This window comes from Lynx canadensis, chromosome D2 (genome assembly GCF_007474595.2).
Source record: "Lynx canadensis isolate LIC74 chromosome D2, mLynCan4.pri.v2, whole genome shotgun sequence".
Taxonomy (NCBI): domain Eukaryota; kingdom Metazoa; phylum Chordata; class Mammalia; order Carnivora; family Felidae; genus Lynx; species Lynx canadensis.
Window position 1 is genome coordinate 77972056 of NC_044313.2, and position 20331 is coordinate 77992386.

Here is a 20331-nt window from a genome sequence, read left to right on the forward strand (position 1 = left end):
CATATTCATTATGATTTGCTTTTCCTTGCTGACTAATGAAATTGAGCAACTTTCCACATTTACTGGTCACTTAAATACACTTTGTGAATTATGTTCAATCTGCTGCTCACTTTTCCTTTCCTTACTGATTTGTTGGAGTTCTTTATATATGCCTTATAAGAGTCCTTGGTTTGATATATGCATTGCAGTTATCTTCTCCCAGGCTGTGGCTGGCTTTTTAACTCATGTTTTTTTGTTGTTGTTGTTGGGTATTTTTTGGTTTTTGTTTTTGAACAAACAGCAATTTTTAATTCTAATGTTTTCAAATTTATCTTCGTTTTTTTTTAAATTTAAATCCAAGTTAGTTAATATATAGTGTATCTATGGTTTTTGTTTTTTGTTTAAGCTGTCTTAACCAAAGCTGTGATGTTCGCCTATATTTTCTTCTAAAAGTGTTACTTTCACATCTAGATATACAATCCACACAAAACAAGTCTTTGTGTATAGTGGGTGGCTACAGTCAAAATGTTTCTTTACACACACACACACACACACACACACACACACACACACAGCTGACTAACTCACCATTTATCAAAATTACCATCTTTTTACCACAATATTAAAGTGTCACCTTTGTCATATATTAAGATATTGGGGCCTGTTTCTGGACATTGTTTATCCTTGTGCCTATACCACAGTGTTGATATCCAAAATCTAAGTCCTGCAGATTTATTTTTCTATTTTGATTGTCTTAGCTATGGTCACTGCATCTGCATATACATGTCTTTGAGACAGAGACAGAGAGAGATAGCATGAGCAGGGGAGGGGCAGAGGGACAGGGAGAGAGAATCTTAAGCAGGCTCCACACCCAGCGCAGAGCGTGATGTGGGGCTTGATCTCATGACCATAGGAGATCATGACTAGAGCCAAAATCAAGAGTCAGATGCTTAACTGACTGAGCCACCGAGGTGCCCCTGAATATACATTTTAAATTCAGATTTGCTAATTTCCAATAACAAAACCTGCTGTTAGATGGTGATTGGGTTGCACTGAATGTACCACTCAGTTTTGGGGAAATGAACCTTCAAAATCATCAAGACAGTTATGTATATCCTTTCATTTATTTTCATCTTTAATATCCCTTAATTTGGTGGTGGTGCAGTTTTTGGATTTCTAGAACTTACTGTTTTTGGAATACTGTAAGCTTAATAGCGATGTAACAGTAATTAAAGTGTACAACTTGACAGGGTGCCTGGGTGGCTCAGTCGGTTAAGCAGCGACTTCAGCTCAGGTCACGATCTCACAGTCTGTGAGTTTGAGGCCTGCCTTGGGCTCTGTGATGACAGCTCAGAGCCTGGAGCCTGCTTCCGATGTGTCTCCCTCTCTCCCTGCCCCTCCCGTGCTTGCTCTCTTTCTCTCTCAAAAATAATAAACATTTAAAAAAATTTTAAAGTGTACATCTTGATATAATTTGATAAATATAGCTGAAAAACCATCACAATATAGTGAACCTACCCATCACCTATAGGGATCACTGCCCCTTTACTGCCTGACGTCCACTGTCATGCAAACAGTTATTTCCTGGATTTTATCGGTTTCCTTTTTCAGTTTTTTTTTTAAGGCAGGTAGGTAGATCTGGTCTCTGCTACCGTATCCTGGGTGGATACAACTGTCCTGCTATCACTTGTTTTCTATTTGTAGTTTTTTACACAGTGAGTTTGCTAATTCACCATTTTTAGTAACTTCTCCATAAGTTTTTTTCACTTTTCCATGCAGTGATACCACCTACCAATAATGAGTTGGCACTTCAATCTTCCAAGTTTTAGGCCTTAAACTTTCTTCCTTTTTGCCTTACTGACGAGCTAGAGCCTTCAGTCATATGTGAAACAGAAGTGGTAACAAGCATTCTTATCTCATTAATGTCAGGAAGATATAGGTCAATATTTATTTATTTAGTATAATATTTGCTGTATGTTGGTTTCCTTTTGTGTTTGATGAACTTTCCTTCCGTTCCTAGTTTTGTTGGTTTTTAACCATGAAAGAAAAGTTTTTACCAAATACGTTTTCTGCATCTATTGAAATAATCAAATGGCTTCACTTATTTTTTCTACTAATGTGGTAGGTTACATCAACTACCTTAAACTTGTAAATATTTATTCTGAAATGACTTCACACTTAAAAAAGTCACAAGTGCAGTACCAAAAAACTCCCATATCCCCCTCAGTCAGATTCTCCTAACCGCACTGCATCTCCTCCAGCAGTCCTTTGCGCTGTGTGCGCATGCGTGCACGCAGGCACGTGCGCGCGCGCTCTCTCTCTCAGCCTTTGTCTAAAGCATTTAAAAATAAGCTGCAGAGGCACCTGGGTGGCTTAGTTGGTTAAGCGTCCAACTTCGGCTCAGGTCACGATCTCCTGGTCTGTGAGTTCGAGCCCCGTGTAGGGCTCTGTGCTGACAGCTCAGAGCCTGGAGCCTGCTTCGGATTCTGTGCCTCCCTCTCTCTGTCTCTGCCCCTTCCCCACTCAGTCTCGCTCTCAAAAATAAACATTAAAAAAAATTAAAGCAAGCTGCAGCCATGAGGCTCCATTACCTCTACATATTCCAGTGTGTATTCTCCCCAAAGGCACTAACCTATAGAACCACCCAGCAATCATCCACATCAGGAAACAAACATTGATAAACACGACCATCCAATCCATACACTGAATTTTGCCAACTGTTCTACCAATGTCTGGTCTTCATTTTTATTTTATTTTATTTTTTTTTTTAATTTTTTTTTCAACGTTTATTTATTTTTTGGGGGGACAGAGAGAGACAAAGCATGAACAGGGGAGGGGCAGAGAGAGAGGGAGACACAGAATCGGAAACAGGCTCCAGGCTCTGAGCCATCAGCCCAGAGCCCGATGCGGGGCTCGAACTCACGGACCGCGAGATCGTGACCTGGCTGAAGTCGGACGCTTAACCGACTGCACCACCCAGGCGCCCCTCATTTTTATTTTAAAATTATCTCCAGTCACCTCTAATCTGAAACAGCCTCTCAGTCTTTTTCGTATCTTTCACATAATAAAAAACTATAGGCTTTGCATTCACTAAAATAACCATTCATATGGATTCACCTGATGTTTCCTCCTAAATAAACATAGGTCAAGCTTTCTTTTCTTTTTTAAGTAGACTCTACACCCAGTGTGGAGCCCAACACAGGGTTTAAACTCATGACCCTGAGATCAAGACCTGAGCTGAGATCAAGAGTTGGGACACCTAACTCACTAAGCTATCCAGGCATCCTACAGGTCGTGCTTTCTTGGCGAAAATACCACACAAATGATGCTGCCTCTTCTCAGTGCATCTCATCAGGGGACACATCATGCTGACCTGTCCTACCCCACTGGTGAGGTGAACTTTGATTGCCTGATCATGCCGGTGTCTGCCAGGTTTAATCACAAAATCACCCTTTCACCTCTGCAGCTGATGGGTATTTTGTGGGGAGATATCTGAAGATTATGCCATATCCTGTTCTTCATCAAAGCTCTACTCACAGACTCTAGTCTATGCTGACAACTACCTCCTGAATCAACTGCCCCTCCAATGGTTGCCCAATGGTGTTTTTCTATGTCCATTATTCTCCCTACATTTATTAACTGGCATTCTTCTGTACAAGTCTTCCCTTCTCCTTTATGAATTTACAAATTTATCTACATCACTATACATTAATGGACTCCCATTTTATTAATGGGAATTAATGATTCTGACGCTATGTTCAAACTGTCTCAAATCTGGCCAGTGGAACCTGACCAAGGTGGTTCTTTTGACTCCATGATTATTTGAACATTTTTTTACTGTCTGGCAGGTAAGATGATTCAGGTTCATCGTGTATTTCTCCCCATCTTTTACCTGAAACCAGCCATCACTCTGGAGACAGTCCCTTTTTTGGTGGAGGACAGCATTTAGACATTAGTAACCTGGCATTTGGTGTGCACACTGCTCCTGGGGTGTCATTGTGTGTAGGCCCTCTCAGCAGACAGATCCATCTCACACACACACCACACACACACACATTTCTGTGAGTTACATTCCAATCCAACACCCCGGGATTTTCTAACTTTCCCCTCTCCATTTTCATGAAAACCTTCTCTGATCTGGCTCTCATCATCCTCAGCACATTTTCTCATCTGCTCAATGTTATTGACACTTTAGCCACGATGATCATCTCTTCCAGTTGCATTCAACACGTCTGATGCAAGTGTGCACATCACCACACCTTTCTCATCCCTTGTGGCAGGCCTGTTCTGACTTCCACTCTAGGAATGGAAGGCAGAAGAGAAACACAGAAAGCACAAGGGAGAAGGGAGAACGTGAGAGGAAGAAGAACTGGCCAAATCGATTTAATTTTAAATAGTAAATCCTTTGATTCCCCTAATAAACATTACTTGGTCCATGGACATGACTGGATTTTTTTTTTTAATTTAAGATTATGCACCTTAATTCATAAAATATTGGTAACTTTACTTTCCTGAAATGTCTTTTACAGGTTTTGATATCAAGGTTGTACCATGCCCCCAAAATGAATTAGAAAAGTTCCATCTTCCATTCTCTGGAAAAGGTCATGGGAGCTTCCTATTATTTCCTTCTTAAATATTTGGAATAACTGCAGTGAAAGCATCTGTACTCAGAGTTTTCTTTCTGGGCAGTTTTGGTTTTTTTTTAATATCAGGTATCATTTGTACAACTGACCTCTGGTATGACTTTACCTTTACTGATAGCATGCTGTGCTCGCCAACGGCCCATCCTACTAACAGTTCCAATCATTTTTTGGAACTGAATTCCAATCATTTTTTCTGTCCTGAATAAAATCGGCTTTCGGCCTAGCTTTTCAGGCTCCTTCCTGTCCTGAGTCAATCTTCTAAAAATTTGAGAAACTAGCTATGAGGCTTAAACCTCTAATGTTGAAGAAATTTTCACTCCAGCCTTGAATGCTGAAAGTTCTGCTGGCTTCTGGTCTCTGCCCTCTCGCTACGAGCTTCACCCTCTACCTGGGCCAAGTTCAGGACTCAGGTTCCTCTGTGCCCAAAGCTGGCAAATGCTCCCAGGGGAAACAGGTGCATTTTGCCTGGGGAACTTTCTGTGACTCACTCCTCTCCTGAATTTTACCTTTAGTCCTCTTTGCTCCTGCAGCAACAAGCTGCATTGAAACAGATGCTTTTTGTGATGTTTCTCTAGTTGTTCTCATTAGGGCACCGACCTGCTACAAGTTACTACCCAGCACTGGAATCTACTTGTGCTTTTTAATTTACTTATTTTTACTTGTGCTTTTTTAAAGCTTTATATTTAAGAATGCATTTTTAAATGTTTATTGAGAGAGGGGAGAGAGAAAGAGAGAGAGAGAGAGAGAGAGAGAGACAGGCTGAGAGAGATAATCCCAAGCAGGCTCTGTGCTCTCAGCATGGTGCCTAACATGGGGCTCAAATTCCCAAACCATGAGATCACAACCCGAACCAAAATCAAGAGTGGAATGCTTAACCAAATGAGCCACCCTGGCGCTCCAAAGAATACATTTTTGTATGTGACTATTACGTTTTTTGGAAATTGTTACATCACCTATGAAAGTATTAAGTATGTGGAGAGACAGAGTGGGGTATGACAAGTCACCCCAGCAGGGTGACACTGAGACAAACGGAAACGCCTGCCAGGGAAGAGACCACCTATGCTTCATGCACGCTCACTTCTACTGCCTCCACTAAGTTGTGCGTGCAGCAACCCACCTTTCCCCTCTGACCCCCTAGGCCAGGATGAGCTGCTCTCAACAGTCTGCCCCAGAAGCATGAACACATCCTGCTGGCAAGCTGCCCGTCCATGAGCCAACAATCCAGAACCTCTCTCTCTACCTGGGCATCCGAAAGTCCTCCTGGTGGGTCCTCTTGCTAAAAATCTTCTCTTCTTCTGCAGATGCATGAGCCTCTGACTTGCTTCCAACTGCTGGTCCCAGCGTGCTGTGTTTTCACATCTAATACCTTAAACAGTGGGGAATAACAAGCCCGGCAATGGGCCAAATTGCATCTCAACAAAAATACAAAGCTATTTCTAAATGAAAACCATCCTCCACCTTAAATTGCCAGAGATCCTTCAATTCAAAATATCTGATGCATAAGCTTAGATTTTAACTTAAAGCTCCCACACATTTGAAATAATGTATTTTGTCTAGAAACTACGATATCCACTGAGATGCTAAACACAACTAATAAAATAGCACAATGCTTTCCTATAGCTTCCTATAATCTGTGCATGTTCTATAGCCTGTGGATCAAGTATTTTCTACCCTATGAACATTAATAGAGGTTTCTAACTTGTGAGGTGTGGCTTTGGGTGATTTGCTGATAAGGTGTTCTCCACTCTGAGATTTCTGATATATTCTATGGTTCAAATTCCAGCACTAAAGTTTTCTATATTCAATAGCTTCATATTATTCTCTCCCCTCTATAAGTTCTCTGCTGTATTGTGAGAACTGACTTTAGACCTAAGATGTTTTCAAAATCATTACAGCAACAGACTTTTCTCCCCTTTTGCATTCTTTTTCTATAAAATCTTGACTTCACCCAGAGTGATTTCCCCCATTTATTACATTTATAGGGTTTCTCCCCAAATGTGTTCGTTGATGTACAGTGAGTTTTGACTTCACATAAAATGATTTTCCACATACATTACATTCATAGGGTTTTTCCCCTGTGTGTGTTCTATGATGTGCAATGAGTTTTGACTTTACACAGAATGATTTCCCACATTCATTACATTCATAGGGTTTCTGTCTTATGTGAGTTCTCTGATGAACAATTAGGGCTGACTTCTGACGGAAGTTTTTCCCACATTCATTACATCCAAAAGGTTTCTCCCCTGTGTGTCTTCTCTGATGTTCTGTGAAACCCGAGTAGTAGCAGAAAAATTTCCCACATTCAATACATTCATAGGGTTTCTCACCTGTGTGAGTTCTCAGATGTTTGGTAAGCGTTGACTTCTCAGAGAAGGATTTCCCACATTCATTACATTCATAAGGTTTCTCCCCTGTGTGAGTTCTTCGATGTTTAATGAGGTCTGATTTTCTAAGAAAGGCTTTCCTACATTCATAACACTCGTAGGGCTTCTCCCCTGTGTGTGTTTTCTGATGTACAGTAAGGACTGACTTGAACGAGAAGGCTTTCCCACATTCACGACATTCATACGGTTTCTCCCCTGTGTGTGTTCTTCGATGTTGAGTGAGGGTTGACTTTTCACTGAAGGATTTCCCGCATTCCTGACATTCAAAAGGTTTCTCCCCTGTGTGAATTCTCTGGTGTTTAATGAGGTCTGAATTCTTGTAGAAAGTTTTCCCACATTCCTGACATTCACAAGATTTTTCCCCTGTGTGTGTTCTCTGATGTCTTGTGTGGGCTGACTTCTGGTTGAAGGTTTTCCCACAATCATGACACTCATAAGGTTTTTCTCCTGTGCGTGTTCTCTGTTGTACACCAAAGACTAGCTTTTCACTGAAAAACGTTCTACATTCATTATATTCAATCACATTGTCAATTGAGTGGCTTCTCTGAACTGGAATGAGGTTTGACTTCTGGCTGAAAGGCTGAACACTCTGATGCTCAAAGAGAATGGATTCCTCAAAGAAATTTTCTCCACATTCATTAAATTCATACTGATTCTCTCTTGGATGTGTTCTCTGATGAGCCATGAGGGATGACATATCACAGAAGATCTTCCCATAATCAGTGTGTTCACAGGAGTTCTTTCCTGTGTAAGTTTTCTTATGTACAACAAAGAGTGAATTCTCATGGAAAGCTTTCCTACATTCACTGTATTCAAAAGGTTGCTCCAAAATTTGAATTTTCTGACGGTGAACAAAATCTTCATTAAGATGGAGGCCATTCCCGTTTTTATTATATTTATAAAGTTTCTCTTCAGAATAAATTCCTTCATGCTTATCATTATGGAGCCAATTTCTACCTTTGTTAAACTCATTGAACTTCTTTCTTGAATAGTTTCTACTGCTATTAATTAATTCTGAAATATAAATAGAGTGACAAGGAAGATTAGTTGACAGGAAAATTAGGAGAAACAGAATTAGTTAGGTTTTGGGGAGTGGGTAAGTTTAGGTCATTATCTTCTCACATCTAGATTATGACAACAGTATACACATTTCCAGTCTCATCTCTCTCTTCCATTCTACACAACAGCAACAAATCAAATTTCTAAGAACTCTAATTCAAAAGAGAACAGTACTATAACCCAATCTCTAGTATCTAATTCTGTTACTAGCTCTAAATCACTAGCAATAAAAACATACAACACAATAGCAAAATCAATGAGTGGTCAAGCCAGCCTTGCCACAGGATCAGATTTACAGCTCTTTTCTGATTTATAGATATTTTCCTTTATTCCATCTGAGTTGTTCAATAGTGAACCATCAAACCCTCTTCCAATGCTTTCTGGCTTTCCCCCAACCAAATCTCACCTGATTTAACATTAGTCTTCAATCCTGCATACACACACACACACACACACACACACACACACACTTCTATATCTTTGCAAAACATGAAAACCTACAATTCTAAACCTGGTCCTAAAACTGTCATTTACCTTTACTTTAATATTTTTTTGGTTATGCATGCTCACCTTTACTCCTCTGCTACCTACAATACTATATTTGTAATGATATATCATACGATACTGTACAAAACCCATAATAATACTATTGAGTCCAACAACCTAAGAACTGACAATATTTTTTACAATGGTATCACACTGAAGAGAACATATCAGTTATATCCGGATTCAGCTTAGAATCAAGCTGTCAATTTACAAATCTAGAATGAATATATTTTACTCTGGTAAGCCCAGATGTTTGTCCCTTATAAATTGCTCATTCTCATTCATAATCTTATATTCTTTCACTCCGTTAGTTTACAGTCCAATAATGTTTTTAAAAAGTTGCCTTCCCAAATCTCCCCATAATTTTCAGCCTCATTTGTTAAAAAAAAAAAAGACCTAAAACATAAACAAACATTTCTCCAAAGAAAACATACGGATAGATGGTCAACAGATACATGAAAAGATGCCCAACATCACTCATCGTCAGGGAAATGCAAATCAAAACCACAATGAGATATCACCTCACACCTGTCAGAATGGCTAAAATAAAAAATACATAAAACAACAGGTATTGGTGATGATGTGGAGAGAAAGGAACCCTCATGCACTGTTGGTGGGAATGCAACCTGGTACAGCCACTGCGGAAAGCAGTATGGAGATTCCTCAAAAGAGTTAAAAATAGAACTACCCTATGATCCCGCACTCACAGTACTGGGTACCTACCCAAAGAATACAAAAATACTAATTCAAAGGGATACATGCACCCCAATGTTTATAGCAGCATTATTTACAATAGCTAAGATATGAAAGCAGCCCAAGTGTCCATCGATAGATGAATGGATAAAGAGGATGTGGTATGTGTGTATACACACACACACACACACACACACACACACACACACACACACACCGGAATATTACTCAGCCATCAAAAAGAATAAAATCATGCCATTTGCAACAACATGGATGGAGCTAGAGAATGTAACGGTAAGTGAAATAAGCCAGTCAGAGAAAGACAAATACTGTATGATTTCACTTGTATGTGGAATTTAAGAAACACAACAAACAAGCAAAGGGGGGAAAAAAGGGAAAGAAACCAAGAAACAGATTCTTAACTATAGAGAACAAACTGATGGTCACCAGAGGAGAGGTGGGTAGGGGGATGGGTAAAATAGGGGATGGGGATTAAGGAGTGCACCTGTCGTGATAAGCACTGGGTGATTAAAATAAAAAGTTAAAAAAAAATCTGTTTGTATAATTTACTTTACCACAAACATGAACTACACTGCGGTAACACTGTCTTTGTTAAACACTAATTTTTTTTTAAAATGTTTATTCATTTATTTTGAGAGACAGTGTGTGTGAACAGGGGAGGGTCAGAGAGAAAGGGAGAGAAAGAATCCTAAGCAGGCTCTGTGACATCACCGCAGAGCCTGACAAGGGGCTCAATCCCACGAACCACTAGATGACCTAAGCCAAAATCGAGAGTTGAACACCCAATCGACTGTGCTCCCCAGGCACCCCAAATACTAAATTTTTAAATATTTCATGCAGCTCTGATTTTCATTCAACTATGTTTCTGGCAGCCATAACTCTACCTATGATTTTCTTTCAACACTGAACAGATATGAAGTCAATGGTATTTAACAAACGGTTTTTATCAGAATTAACTGCACAGCTTTACCAAACACAAATTTTAGGCATCATACTGAAAGGTTTAGTGGTTTAACGTCTGTACTTTTAAAAATAGTTCTGGGGCACCTGGGTGGCTCAGTCAGTTAAACGTCTGATTTTGGCTCAGATCACGATCTCATGGTTTGTTGGGTTTGAGCCCCTGACAGTGCAGAACCTGCTTGGGATTCTCTCTCTTCCCCTTTCTCTGCCCCTCTCCCACTCATGCTATCAAAATAAATAAATAAACTTAAAAAAAAAAAAACTTCTGTAAAAAAAACAGCGAATATGGTAAAATGTCACTGAAAACTTTTTAAAAAGCATGTATAGAATAATGTATTTAATATTATGACATTAATAATTAATGTTAGTTTATAATGAAAATAAGTATTTAAATGCTATTAACACATCCATATAAACCCCATCAAAAATGTCCTGTTCATCTGAGGGAGATGACACGGGATTGGCTTTCACACTCCATAGTAAATTTTAAAATGAGTGTGTGCTACTTCTGATAAGAAGAAACAAGGATGATAATAGACACGGTTTTTTTCAGTCTCTATGTCAGTGTACACAGAATAAATCAGAATCTAACAAATCTTACATGATTGATGAGCTGGCATGTAAGTTTGTAAAGAATTTGTGGTAATGGCTTTCTGCATTATTATGAAAATCTGGCTCTATGTGGCTCCACGGTCAAGCAAAATCATTAATGTGTAATACTAGATTTTTAAGAAGTGAAACCAAGATCTTTCTCTTTGGAGGATCAAAATACTGATAGGAAGAGAAGCCTCTATAAACTATAATTACCTAACTATATGACCAGGAATTAATTTCCTGACGGGCAGACATGGAACGAGAAGTAGGCTGAAGTAGTCGATGAGCTTCTCTTGGCAATATAAAACATGTGATGAACACAAGAAGCCATTACTCAATGTCAGGCACTCTTTCCACACCTTGTTTTCTGTTTAGGTTTCTCATTTACAACCTCCATGTTTCCTACTTATTTTCAGCAATATCTTTTTGTTTTTCCTAGATTTTTATGTAATGTCTACACCCAACATGGGGCTTAACTTACAACCCTGCGATCAAGCATCTTCTGTTCCACCGAGTGAGCCGGCCAGGCACCCCTGCAATATCTTTTCTACCTCTGTTTTTTTTTTTTTTAATTGTATTTTGATTACTGCAGTGATTTTATTCTTTTTTTTCAATTATTTCCTATGATATAACATAGAATTATTTCCTATGATATAATAACATAGAATTATTTCCTATGATATAACACAGTTCATAACACACCTTCCTGTGGTCTATCTCCTTCAGAATGAATTACCTGCCTCTCTTATGTTCTCGTACACCAGAAACCATGTTTCATTGTTAATTTATATTAAAAACTAGTGACAATATTCAGACATTACACGATAACATTTTCAAGTGAATTTTCATCTGCCACTTGCTTGTCCTGTCTTCTCCTGTTTCTCATAATAACTTTGAATCCATCTCATGTTATGTTTCTTAACAAGGGCACTGCATGCTCTCAATCTTTACTACGGTCTCCAACCAACCGAGAGAAGTCTTCGGTTTGTTTCAAGTATCAAAGTCTTCTGCACTTTCTACCACTTCACAGATGGCCTGCATCTTTCCAACAGAGCTTGTGTGTGCGAGTCCTCATCCAGCCCCCAGTGTGGAGTCCGCTCCAGCCCTCTGCTTCTCACAAAGAAACTACAGAGATCTACCAGCATCCTAAAAGTCCTTCCTCCTGTTCTGTAAGATGAGGTTCGACGATCCGAGGTCACACCTTCGGACGTGGCAGCTGGGCACACACCTCCACCCCGTTTTTCCCTGCTCTTGGCAACCCTTCACTTGTTCTGTTGTTGACAGTTAAGCTTTCTGCTTGTTCTTTCAAAGTGGGGTTTGACTGGCAGGTCTTAGCTCTTCCTGTTTCTAAGAAGTCAAGGTTAAAATGCCAACTTTATGTTTCTGTCTTCAAGCCTGAGGTCCTTTACTTCTCCTTGAAATTCTTCTCTGGCCTCCAGAGTATCACCTTCTCTCAAATTTACTCCATCCTCACAGACTCCCCCACCGTCCCCACTGCTCAGTCCTCATCGTCATCACTTCTAAACCTCATGGTGCCCCAGGATTCAGCCACGAGCCCACATCTCTGGTTTATTTGCACTCATGATCAAGAAGCTCTCATACAGCTCCCACGACTGAACATCTCCACACAGCCGGCATCCACTCGTCTCTCCAGTTCTGCCCTAACAGAATGCATATTGTTACATACAGTGTAACCCCTAAAAGGCTAATAATTTTTTAAAAGACTATATAACTAGTCTATATAAAAGACTATATAACTAAAAAAAGCTAATAGAGGCAAAATAAAGTAATAATTAAAAAACCCAAAAGGAGTTGTGAAAGGAGAAATAACAGAAGAAAGAAGAAATGGTACATAAAGACACGAAATAGGACTGCAGGCTTAAGCCCAATTATACCAGTAAACATAAATGGACTGAACAGTCTAAACAAGAAACTTACAATGTCAGACTAGATTTAACAACAACTAGAGTGTGGTAAGGCTGGCAGTAAAGGATGAAACAGAATATATCCTACAAACTCTAAAGAAAAGAAAGCTGGTGTGGCGATGTTAATACCAGAAATGGACTCGAAGGAAGAGCATCACTGCGTATACGGAGACAGGCACCACATAGTGGTTCAAGAGTCCATTAAAAGGTGAGACATAACAATCGTAAATTTCTGTCTGCCTAATAATACAGCTTCAAGAAATATCATACTTGGAGATTTTAAAACACCTTACTTAGTAACTGACAGAGTGGCTGACAAAAGACAATCAGGATACAGACGACCTGAAGACCAGAAGACCATTATAAAACACTACACGAAACAATTGTAGAACATATATCCTTCTCAAGTACAAACAGACAACATCAACAACTTTCAAGCCACTGCAATCACACAAAGAATCTTGTCTGTATTAAATCAGAACTCAAGACCTGAAGGATAGCTACAAAAGAATGATTTTAGAAGCAACTCCCTTCTAAGCAAGCCATGAACCGTGGATCAAAGAAGAACTTTTAAAAGGCGGTGGGGGGGGGGGGGTTCCTCAAAAGATTTCCATGGCAGCCCTGCAGCCCCAGCTCTGCCCCAGCCAACACCCAATGCTGAATTTAGCTTCCAGGAGTAGGTGCGAATTTTGCACTAAGCAAAAAAAGGGGGAATTTTTAAAAACATCTCTGTATTGTCTTGTGGCTACTACGTCCAAAGATGTGGCAGAAAACAACTTGGTGTAAGTCCCAGAGACAGTCGTCCCTATCAAGGGAAGAAGTGTCTGTGGGTGAGGATTTAGTGTCCATGTGTAGAATCTTACAGTACTGGAGACAGAACAAGTCTGCAAGACTGATGATCTGTCTAAGGGAGGGCTGTGTGCAGAAGGAGAACAGAACTAGGGAGGGCCTGTCCAGACAGAGAGACACTTTGGGAACTAGCTGCCTTTTGGAAAAATCATTTTGAACTTGCTAATGAGCTCTTGTTAAAATGTGATGCCTGATTTACTGGAGAGTGATAATGGGTCTCTAGCCTGTTGAACCCATTTTTGAGTGGATCAACTTGGAATCTACCACTGGCAAGGTGAAAAAGACTTTCTATTTTATTCATTTTTTTAATGTTTATTTATTTTTGAGAGAGAGAGAGAGAGAGAACGCACTTGCAAGTGGGGGAGGGAGACAAAGAGAGGGAGACAGAGAATCCAAAGCAGGCTCCAGGCTTTGAGCTGTCAGCACAGAGCCCGAAGCGGGGCTCAAACTCTTGAACCACGAGATCATGACCTGAGCCTAAGTTGGACATTCAACGGAGACACCCAGGCGCCCCCAAAAAAGACTTTTTAAAATAAAACCCAGCAAGAAAGGCCTTGATGGAGTCACAGAGCTCTCTCCTAGCTGCTGCTCTGCTGTGTCCTTCAGCTCTGCCAGGCAGGTGTGAAAGCAGGTGTGGTCCCTCTGTGTAGTGGCAGGACTCTGACCATGACAATGTTGAAAGCCACCCTGAGGCACTGTGGGCTGTGGAAACACGGTGAATCCTGGCAGAATCGTGGAGAGGGCTACTTCTGGGGCCGGGGCCTGCACCGCCCAGACTACAGGAGCTGACTGTGCTCTTAGCTCATGTTCCTGTGGAAGGTGGAAGGTGCAAGGTGGGGGGTAGGGAGCATCCATTCTGGGACAGGGAATCGATCTCAATTTTAAACTCCTTTAGAGGATATCTCACTACTGTGACTTTTCAATAATGAGCAAGAATGAGTCTATTTCCCTCACCTCTTTCTTGGCACACACACCTTAGCAAAGCAGTCTATTAAAGGCAGCTGTCCTCAAAAGGGATGGTCTCCAGGCTATTTCCTGGATACGATTAGGGGAAAAAGGGTGAATATGGGGGCGGGTAGTACACGGACCTCTTTTGCAAATTCAACATCTCACCCTGACCGTTCACGTGCGCATGATGGATCTCTTTTCCCTGACAGCGACTCCAGGCCAGAACACAGCCAAAAAACAGTTTCAAGCATCAGAATTAATTCTAAGTTGTATGAAAACGCTTCTGTTACAGGGCTGTGGTCTCCCTTGTACCTGGCCCTTCCAGATGCAAGGTCTGGCTAAGAGTGGAGGATGGCTGGAAAGACTGTGAGGCTGCAGTTTCCAATAAGGCACGCGGACTTTGTAATGACGGAAGGAAAGCAAACTCTCTGGCACCTGGAAAGCGAACCTTTATAGCAGCATGGGGACAGGGCTGTCAGACCTGCTCTCGGAGTTCTCCTCCCAGAGGACCAATGCCTCTGCTGCTCCCGCTAACTGCCGCCCGCGCTCTTCAACCCAACTACAAACTGCAGCGAATCCCTGGCAGTGAAGTTGGCAGCTGCTTCCCCCATCCCTGCTTGGTGTCACAAGACAGCAGCTCGGAGCACCTGCGGGTACCATGCATACCACAGAGAACGGGATGGACGAAATGGCGTCATGGACAAGCAGGACTGTTTGGAACTGACTGTCTGAAAAGAAGACAAAACCAAATATTTAGACTGGTACTGGGGTGGGGGTCTAAAGCTTACCAGACAGTGAGAAGCCATGATGGAGGCAGCGGGGGCAGGTGGTACTAACAACTGCAAAATTTTTATTTCCCAGTATACCCTCTGAGATTGTGTGTGTGTGTGTGTGTGTGTGTGTGTGTGTGTGCGTGGCATAAACTTGAAACTGAAGTGTGATCTGCACCCAGGGGTGGTTATCAGAAACACTCAAGTATGTGAGCAAACACCTGGTGCTGAACAGACCCCAGACATGCACTCTGTGAGCAGTGTCACCTACAGTGCAGGTGTTCTGTTAAAAAGAGGGACAGAATCTTTTCCTGCCTTGAGCTGAAATGCTTCATGACCCTGCCTCAGCCTGGAAGGCATTCAAGTCAGTTTTAACTGGCTGGCCACGGCTGTATGGACCACAGAGCGTGCCACAGACTTCTTCCACACAGACCAAGGCACAGTCTGTACAAAATATCAATAAATGCTGCCGCACCTGGTTTACCACCTCGGGCCAGGTAAAAGGTGAATGGAAAAACGTGAAGAGCATCTAGCTTTCAGCATACAAACCTGTTTCAAAACTAAAACAAAATGAAGAATGGCACGTACACAGAAAAACTGGCCAGAAGTCAGAAATAAAACGAATGGTACTGTGGGACTGTAGGGAAAATAAATTTTATGTTACTGAACAGTTAGGACTTTTTGAGCAAATCTCAATAAAACTTGGAGCTTAAGGTGCAAGAATGAAGTTTGGAAAGTAATTAATGACTAATGAGATAGGGACACACTCTAGAGAGATTTACAGTTCAGTGGGCATGCTGGACCTGGGACCCTGATGCCATCCTGGGTATACAGCTGGAGACAGGGGCGCCTGGGTGGCTCAGTCAGTTAAACGTCCAACTCGCAGCTTTGGCTCAGGTCATGATCTCATGGTTCATGAGTTGAAGTCCCATGTGGGGCTCTGCGCTGACAGTGTGGAGACTGCTTGGGATCCTCCCTCTCTGCACCTCCCCTGCCTCTCAAAATAAATAAATGAACTTAAAAAGTACATACATACATACATGCATACACACATAGCTGGAGATAATGACCGTCTTTTTCCCTGAAGAAATTTACTCATAGTTCAAAGGATTAGAGTGTGAACTTGGGCTCCTTTCTAAGGGAGCAAAGGTTCCCCTCTCTGCTTTAAAAAGGGTAGGGGGACAACTACCTCTCTCCTCTATGCAAGCACCCAGATTCATTTTATCGGTGTTCTGCACCCAAAATACCAATTCTGCATGTATGTGCAAGACCCCTGGTTTTTCTTATTGCTCCGAGAGTAAGAAATCGAGGTACACCAGAACCACAAAATTGTTACTTTGCTTTACATAAATAATAATTCATCTGCTCTAATCCAGATACTCGTACCAATACTTGTATATTGTATTTACGGTAAAATTAACAAAGACAAATACTAAAAATTTAACAGTCTGAAATTTACAATCTCCACCAAGAGATAACTTCAGACCCAATGGCTTCATAGGTGAAACCTTTCAAACATTAAAAAAAAATAACATAATCTCACATAATATCATACATAGAAAAGTATGAAACACCGCCCAACTCATCTTATGAAGGTAGTACAGTCTTCAACCCAAAACCTGAAAAGATTACGATGAGGACAATTACAGGATAACAGCTCTCATGAACACATGCACACAGAGAAACCCTATACAAAATAGTGAAAAGCCAAACTCAGTGATTATAACAGCAAAATACATTATGATGAAGATGAATGTATTTCAAACATATCAGGTTGGTTTAACATTTGAAAATCAATCAAGATCACTCACCATATTAACATAATAAATATGAAATAAGTATGACTATCTCAATACATGCAGAAAAAGCATTTGACAAAATTCAATACTCAGTCATGATCTAAAAAAAAAAAAAAAATCTCCTAGCAAATTAGGAATAGAACTTCAAAATGATAAAAGACATTTATAGAAATCCTTCAGCTAAAGTCAAAATTAATAATAATACACCCAACAGTTTCTCCCTGAAGTCAAGAACAAGACAAAAATGTTCACCTTCATCACTTCTATACATCACATCACTGGCATTCTCAACCAGTACAACAGGCTAAGAAAAAAAAATGTATAAACATTAGGAAGGAGAAGTAAACTTGTCTTTATTCCTAGAGAACACAATTGTTTACCTATGAAATTTTTAAAAATCTATATAACTACCAAAATCAGTAAATTTAGCAAAGTTGCAGGATACAAAGCCAGGGTGCAAGTATCAACTGTTTTTCTATATGTTAGCATTAAACAACTGGAGAATAAAATAGTATGAATAGCATAAGGTTAAAAATGAAAACAGTATAAGAAAACATAAAAATATTTAAGAATATATTTACTAAAGGGCACCTGACTGGCTCAGTCAGAGGAGCATGTGACTCTTGATCTTGGGGTTGTAAGCTCAAGCCCCACACTTGGTGTAAAGACTACTTAAACAAATAAAACTTAAAAAAACAAAGAATATATTTAATGAAGGATGGGAAAAACTACTAAACTGAAAACTAAAAAACCAGAAAGAAATTAAAGAAGAGTTAAATAGAGTCATACCATGGTCATGGATTGGAAAACTCAGTATTATGAACATGTCAATTTTATCCAAAATGAGCAATGCAATCCCAATAGAAGCCCTAAAAAGGTAGGTGTAGGGAGTGTGTGTGTACTTGTACAAATTGACAAGGTGCTTTTAACATGTATATGAAAATGCAAAAGCTCATAGTAGCAATGCATTATCCATAATATCTGGCATCACAAAAATTATTTTAATATATTTTGTAGACTAAACATGTTCTTGGGGCACCTGGGTGGTTCAGTTGGTTAAATGTCCGACTTCAGCTCAAGTCATGATCCCACAGTTTGGGAGTTCGAACTGTGTCAGGCTCTGTGCTAACAGCTTAGAGCCTGGAGCCTGCTTCAGATTCTGTGTCTCTTTGTCTCTCTGTCCCTCCCCCACTAGCACGGACACTCTCTCTCTCTCAAACAAACAAAAAAAAGCATTAAAAAAAAAAAAGATGTTCTTAAAAACTAAATACATAAATCTAATAGAAAACTAAAAAACAATGGGTGCGTCTGGGTGGCTGAGTCAGTTAAGTGTCTGACTCTTGGGTGTCAGCTCAGGTCATGATCTCACAGTTCTGTGAGTTCAAGCCCCAGGTCGGGCTCTGCACTGGCAGCGCAGAGTCTGCTTGGAATAAGATCTCCTCTCTCTCTGCCCCTCCCCTATTCGTGCTGTCTCTATATAACTCAAAATAAATAAAAATAAATAAATACATAAATAAATAAAACTAAAGCCAAAAAGATGTTCTTGGCAACTTTCTGTATTCATGTTATAGCCAAGGAACCCTGAAGAAAATAGCCAACACAGGAGTGCTTGAGTGGCTCTGTCGGTTAAGCATCCGACTTCTGCTGAGGTCATGATCTCACCATTCATGGGTTTGGGCCCTGATCGGGCTCTAGGCTGACAGCTCAGAGCCTGGAGCCTGCTTCAGATTCTGTCTAGAGAGACAGTCTCTCTCTCTCCCTCTCTCTCTCTGCCCCACCTTGCTCGTGCTCTCTCAACAATAAATAAATTAAAAAAAATTTTTTTTAATTAAAAAAAAGAAAATAGCCAATCCAGAAGGCTAACACTGCCAGATGTCATAACTTATAATTAAGTTATAAAAATAAAAAGCAGTGGTATTGTCGTAAAGAAGGATAAATCAGCCAGTAGAACAAATCAGAAGTCCAGAAAGAAAACCACAAATATATGGTCACTCAATAAATGACAAAGATAAAACCACAATTCAGCAGGGGAAAAGACAGTCTTTGTAACCATATTCAGAAGTCATCAAGAGACTAAGACAAGTCATAACTCAGAAAAGATTTCAGTAACTACATACATCTGCCAAAAATTTATATTCAAAATATATTTTAAAAATTCTAGAATTCAGTAAGACCAATAACCCAATAAAATAATATCGACAAAAGATGTCAACAGTTACTTTGCTAAAGGAAATCCAAAAAGCCAACAAACATATGAAAGGATGCACAACATCATGAGTCAGCAGAGAAATGGGAATTAAAACCGAACAAGATAGCACAACACAATAACTAGAATAGCAAATTAATTAGGCTGACAATACCAAGTGAATGATGAACTGCAATTAAAACTCTCACACATTGCTAGTAGCAATATGACATAGTACAACCACTTTGGAAAACTGTTTAAAAAATACTGATAAAGCTAAATATGTAGATACTCTGTACCCAGCAAGCCTGTTTCTGGTCACACATCTAACAGACATTAAGAGTTTAGGGGCACCTGGGTGGCTGAGTCCAGTGAGCATTCAACTCTTGCTTTCAGCTCAGGTCTTGTGAGTTCATGACCTGTGAGACCATGACATGTGAAATCGAGCCTCGTGTTGGGCTCTGTGCTGACAGCATGCAGCCTGCTGGGGATTCTCTCTCTCCCTCTCTCTCTGCCCCTCCCCTGCTCACATGAATGCTCTCTCTCTCTCAAAATAAATGAATGAACGTTTAATATATAAATAGATAAATATAAATATAGATATATAGGATATGATTTCAAAGATTTAAAAACAATTTTTCCTCCAAAAGACACACACAAGACTATTTATATTGATGCTTAAATGCTTTAAAACTCAAACCAAATAGGTTTCAAAACGAATATGTATCCTTAATATGTAGTATAAAAATAAAGAGATAAACTCTGGGATAGTCACGATGGAATGCTACACAGCAATATACAGCAATAAACTAATCATACACACAACATGAATGTTTCTCAAAGACATAATACTGAACCAAAGAAGCCAGATACTATATATACACACACAAAGAACATACATATGGTCCACATACACATATATAGCATATATAGAAAGTATATCTTAAGATGTGTGCACTTAACTCAATATAATTAT

At 40.0% G+C, this 20331-nt stretch overlaps 1 protein-coding gene across 5 annotated transcripts in view; it reads right to left on the minus strand.

Moving 5' to 3' along the window:
* Window positions 1-2941: 2941 nt before the first annotated feature.
* The window catches only part of LOC115527635 (zinc finger protein 37A-like), a 123873-nt gene continuing 106483 nt past the window's right edge, over window positions 2942-20331 (minus strand). For 3 of the 5 annotated variants that reach the window (XM_032595231.2, XM_036064313.1, XM_036064314.1), the window contains one exon: window positions 5896-8020. In XM_032595231.2, coding sequence (XP_032451122.1) covers window positions 6567-8020 — 1454 coding nt within the window. In that variant the 3' untranslated portion in view covers window positions 5896-6566. Of the gene's footprint in view, window positions 4279-5629; window positions 8021-20331 lie in introns of those variants that run through there. The other 2 variants (XM_032595233.1, XM_032595232.1) reach the window with 2 other exon arrangements.